Here is a 6000-nt window from a genome sequence, read left to right as displayed (position 1 = left end):
GCGTGTGTGTGTGTGTGTGTGTGTGTGTGTGTGTGTGTGTGTTTGTGTAAAGGTGTAGAAATTTCAAATTGATAACAGTAGTTACCTCTGGAAAGGGATAGAGACCACAATTATATCAGATGATGTATAAAAAAATTATTTAGATGGTAGTCAAAGAGACTTCAGCCACATGATAATGTTTTAAATTTAAGAAAAGCCGTGCGTGTGTGTGTGTGTGTGTGTGTGTGTGTGTGTGTAAAGGTGTAGAAATTTCAAATTGGTAACAGTAGTTAACTCTGGAAAGGGATAGAGGAGACCACGATTATATCAGATGATGTATAAAAAAATTATTTAGATGGTAGTCAAAGAGACTTCAGCCACATGATAATGTTTCAAATTTAAGAAAAGGTATAACTTACCACTAAAATTAATTTTAAGAAGAAATTAAAAACCAGAAATATTCATTTGAATAAGACATAGGCCATTAAAAGAAGTACCAAGCAGGATTCATCCAATACAAGATCTGATTTATCTTTAAACAGCCCTTAACAAATGATGAGGAACTAGAGAAACTTACATGCTATGTGTGGTGGGGTATATTCGAGGACTTACTAAGGTCCCACAACACACTTTTGCAAATGTCAAGGGCTCTTCCACACAAAACATGTTTGCATACATATTTTCCAGGTGCCTGGAATGTGAAGTCTCATGTCAATATGGGGTAAACTCTTTCTCCCATATCCAAATACACCCAGCGCTTCATCCTTTTATGAACAAATAGATGCCACTTGGGAGATGATGGGAATAGCTTCATTTTTTTATGCATTCACCATGCATACTGTGCAGACCTGAGCCCACACATACACTGTCATACAAACTCTAAGAAAGAAATACAGAGTAGACCAAATAAGTAAGAGTCGGTATGTGTCGGGAGAGGTGAGGGGAGATAGATGGATGTGGGAATATGGACAAGACCACTTAGGAGGCTAGGCTGATAGGTAATTGCCTACTGTCACAGGGCAGCTCTTTAATGAGGTGTTATCTTTTTATTCCCTTAGGTATGGTTTTCAATCGATGGTGGCAACACCTTTGATTTGCTAGCTGACTTTCATGACGATATCATAAAGAATACTTACCATAGTTTCTACAATTCCGAGATCACCTTTGTTTCCCAAAGTGGACAGGTTTACTTGACGAAAGCAGGTGAGGAATTCACTTTCATTGCTGTAAGCACTATATGTGAGCCAGGGATTCGAAGACACATGAAAAAATTGGCTATATTAATCAACGAATCTTAAAGTCTAAAACCTATTAAGAGTGATATATTTTTTTTAAAAAAATATTTTTAAACTGTGGTAAAATACACATAAATTTTACCATCTTGGCCATTTTTTAGGTGTACAGCTCAGTCATGTTAAATACACTCAAAATGTTCAGTAACCATCACTACCATCCATATTCAGAATTCTTTCTATCTTGTAAAACTGAAACTATGTCCTTTAAACACTTAATTCCCCATTCCCCATCCCCACAGTCCCTGGCAACCACCATTCTACTTTCTGTCTATATGATTTTGACTTTCTAGGTCTCTCATATAAGTGGAATCGTAGTATCTGTCCTTTTGTGACTGCGGTATTTCATTCAGCATAATGTCTTCGAGGTTCATCCATGTCGTAGCATACCTCAATACTATATCCCTTTGTATGGCTGAATAATGTTTCATTGCATGGATCTAGCACAATTTGTTGATCCATTTATTATGATATTTGAGTTGATGGACATTTAATGTTTTTTCCATGTTTTGTTCTTATGAATAATGCCATTATGAACATTTATGTACAAGTTTTTGTGTAGCAATATGCTTTCATATACTCAGAAGTATATACCCAGGAGTCCTGTGTTAACTCTTTGTTTAACATTCTGAGGAATTGCCAAACTGAAGCTGTCCCATTTTACAATCCTACATGCAATGTGTGAGGATCATTTCTCCACATCCTCACCAACAGTTGTTATTGTCTGTCTTTTTTAGTGTAGTAACTCTAGTGGGTGAGGAATTGTATCTCATGTTTTTTACTTCTATTTACTGAATGGCTAATAATGTTAAGCATTTTTCCATGTGTTTATTGGCCATTTGTATATCTTCTTGGAGAAATGTCTTCAAATTCTTTGCTCATTTAAAAATTGGGTTAGTTGTCTTTATTGTTGAGTTGTGAGAGGACTTTATGTACTCTGGATACACAACTCTTATTAAATATATGATCTGCATGTATTTTCTCTCATTCTATAGGTAATTTTTTTCACTTTTGTGATGGTGCTTTTTTGAGGTACAAACATGTTTAATTTTGATGGTTTAATTTACCCGTTTTTTCTTCTGTTTTTTTATGGTGTGGGTGTCATATCTAAGAAACCATTGCCTAATACAAGGTCTTGTTTTCTTCAAAGAGAATTCCTAAGATGATGAAGCTACCAATTACATAAAAGTAATGCTGAAATTCAGTAACATAATGGGCAAGGGATATTACCTTCTGAAATACAGTCTCCCCAACAATGCTCAAGGAGCACTTTTATAGAATACTAGAGGCCTGGTGCATGAAAATTCATGCACTGGAGGGGCAGTCCCTCAGCCTGGCCTGCCCCCTCTCACAGTCCGGGAGCCCGGAGGGAGGCGACCCGGCAATCAGGGGAAGGCGACGCCCCCATCACACCTCTGCTGCTGCCACTGCCAGCAGCACAAGCCTCAGCCGGCCCTGGTTACCTGAGCCTCAGGCGGCCCTGGGTGGCTGGGCAGCTGCCACCGAGGCTTGCCTGTGCCTCGGGCCAGCCCTGGGCCGTTGGGGGGGCTGACGGGGTTGGGGGACTCCAGAGGCAGGCACGTGGCTGAGGGGACTGGGTTCTGCCATCTTGTGGCTGTAGGCGCTGCTATCTTTGAGGGCGTGACAGTCAATTAGCATATCCCCTCCTTATTGGCTTTGGGGCACCACCATCTTTGTGATGGCATGACAGTCAATTTGCTTATTCCCTCTTTATTACATAGGATTGAGTACGTTTGGAGATTGGGGTAAACTCGGAGATATCTGATAAGGTCTAACCAGCGTGTCTCCAAGACAAGCATGAGACCGGTCCCTTTTGGTTGTTTTTGACATTGTCAGCATTCTTGACTGTCCAGCTTACAACCAATTTTTTTCTGGTCTTGTAAGTCTCTGACACAATTTGAAACAGCAAGCTTTCTAACGGTTTCTGATCTGACTTCAAAAGCCTGGTTTCTTGGACCTCAGTATTGTGTCCTTGGGGTTCACTGCCAGGATCGGTGTTATCACCATAAAATCTCTGTTGGTCCTTCCTAATTCAAGGATGAGGAGAGACTACAAAATTCTGATTCTGTTTCCCCACATCTTCACCACGGTGTTTACTTACTCTCGGTGATGTCAATAAAACTTTTGTTCATTTATGCTGGTGTCAAGGTTACCTTTGTGGTTTATTTGCCTGAATCATTTGTTGAGACAGCATTCATGTGGTGGCATATTGAATCTGACCATCGGCCATCATATGATTATGAGATCAGCAAAAATGACTCTGAGTGTCATTAGGAGGGGTTGGGAAGAGAATGAGACATGGGCCATTTCCCGTACTCCAGAAAGCTCCCTCAAGCCACTCTCCTGCCAGTGTACCTCTAAGGCTAGCCAGTATTCTGACTTCTAATCCCATAGTTTTGCCTAGTTTTGAACTCCATATACACAGAATTATGCAGTATATATTCTTGTGTGTCTGACTTTCCTCAGTTGACATTACGACTCCGCGATTGCTTCATATTGTTGCACGTATTAGTACTTTGTTCTTTTTCACTGCTGTGTAGTCTTCCATTGTCTGAATATACCATCATGTGTTTATCCATTCCACTGCCTGTGGATGGGTATTTGAATCATTTCCATTTGGGCCTATTATAAAAAAGTAACTATAAACATTTTTGCATAAGACTTTTTCTGGACAAAGTTTTCCTTTGTTTGGTATATACCTGGAATAGAATTGCTGCATCATCCAGTAGAATTTTGCTTAATGAAGTGCTGTCAACACTTTTCCAGAGTGAGTGTATCAATTTACTGTCCTACCAGCAAAGGGAAGGAATTCCAGTTGCTCATCCTTCTCACCAGCACTTAGTATTGTTAGTCTTTTCAATGCTGAGTTGTTGTGGTGAATATGTAATACTATCTTGGTGAAGATTTACTTTGCGTGAGTAATAATGTTGAGCACATTTTCATATGTTCATTGGCCAATTTTGTTTACTTATTTATTTTTTGGTAAATTATGTCTTCATATCCTTTCAAACCAAGTTTTGATTGAATTGACTTTTTCTTATTGACTTCTGTAAGTTTTTAATATATTATGGATATGAGTCCCTTTTTTTTAGAAATATATCTTGCAAACATCTTTTCCCAACTACTTGCTTATCTTTTTTTTTACTCTCCTCATTCTATCTTTTAATGAACAAAATCATTAATTTTTAAAAGTTAAATTTATGAATATTTTCTTTTATGATTAGTGCTTCTTGCTTCTTGTATCCTGTTACGAAATCTTTGCCTATACCAAAGTTAATATTGTTTTCAATTTCTTATATAGGTCAATAACTTTGTGTGTGTGGTATGAGGTAGGTTTATTTTTCCCATAAAACTCTCAGGTTCTCTACTCTGGCCTTGAGTTGGATATTTAAGGTCATAAGCTTTTTTTTTTTTTTTTTTGGAGGCTCTCCAATGTATCCATAAAATTTATACCACCCCCACAATCTTTGTAAAAACCATGATTGTCACTGTAATCAAGAACACCACCCCCTGCCCCCTAAAGTCTTGTCCTCCACAAGCACCCTAACCCATCTACGACCAGTCATCATCTGAGTAACTGTGATGCCCTTGCTTGTCAGGGATTGCAAGTGTCACAATGCCTTTGCATTCCTTAAATGTGTGAGCTACTCAGTCCCAGGATCCCGCCCTGATATTCTATTTTCTAGGGACATTTCTAATTTTAAAACACATTGTGTCAGTTGTAGTCCTGGCTGGAAACATAATTCCACTCAAGTGTTTCACCTAAAGAGCAGTAGACAGAGCTAAAGGAACCAACAATGATAGCAAAATATCCCAACTAGCAATGGAAGGAAGTCATCACAGTCCCTTTGATTAAAGGGGTAATGCAAATAATACATAATAGATGATAGATAGATGATAGATAGATAGATAATAGATAGATGATAGATAATAGATAATAGATAGATAATAAATAGATGATATATAGATAGGTGATAGATAGATAGATAGATAGATAGATAGATGATAGACAAACGTCTCTCTCCTTCCCTTGTTCGTCTCTCCTGCTAGTGCCTTTCATTGGTCAAACCCACCCAGAAGCCAGCTAGAAACAGAGCACAAGCATAGCGATTCATAGGGGCCAGCCTTCCAGTGCACTGGGCAAGAAAGAGAAAGCCCAAGAATGGGTCTGGGGGAATGGGCAGATAGATAATAAACAGCACATGCTGTGCAATAAAAATCAAAATAGACTAAACAAGATGACTTTGGGAACAGTAAAAACAACAGCTAAGAAAACTAAACTAAATTGGCAATATGAATCCTAAACTCTTATAAATTATAGATATAATCTATAACACATGTCCATGTGCACAATGAAAAATCAGTTAGTGGAAAGAATCTGAAATGACAAATATAGGTGCTAGAGACTGAAAAACTGCAAGCTGTAGAAATTTCCAGGGATGCACAGAGGTGGTGGCTCAGTGAGGAATTCACCCCTTTTGCTTCCTACATGGATAAATGAATAAATACTGAAAATAAGAATAAAGAAAATCCAAATTGATCATAAAACATTACTTTTTAAAAACTAAAAGCAAAACCAATGATAAAAGCAAAAGCACTTCTTAATTATTTGAAATAGAAAATGTAAATCAATTTTAAAGCCACCAAAAAATCAAGCCAGCCTTGTATTTTCTGCTGCAACAATGAATGTCACATATTCATCTAAAGA

At 38.0% G+C, this 6000-nt stretch overlaps 1 protein-coding gene across 1 annotated transcript in view; it reads left to right on the top strand.

Moving 5' to 3' along the window:
• The window catches only part of CATSPERB (catsper channel auxiliary subunit beta), an 85888-nt gene that overhangs the window by 43770 nt on the left and 36118 nt on the right, over positions 1-6000 (top strand). The window contains exon 14 of the mRNA XM_005871219.1: positions 1038-1182. Within this exon, the coding sequence (XP_005871281.1) occupies positions 1038-1182 (145 nt within the window). The remainder of the gene's footprint in view (positions 1-1037; positions 1183-6000) is intronic.

This window comes from Myotis brandtii, unplaced genomic scaffold (genome assembly GCF_000412655.1).
Source record: "Myotis brandtii unplaced genomic scaffold, ASM41265v1 scaffold332, whole genome shotgun sequence".
NCBI lineage: Eukaryota > Metazoa > Chordata > Mammalia > Chiroptera > Vespertilionidae > Myotis > Myotis brandtii.
The sequence above is the reverse complement of the archived record's forward strand: the minus strand, read 5'-3'. Positions and strand labels throughout refer to the sequence as shown.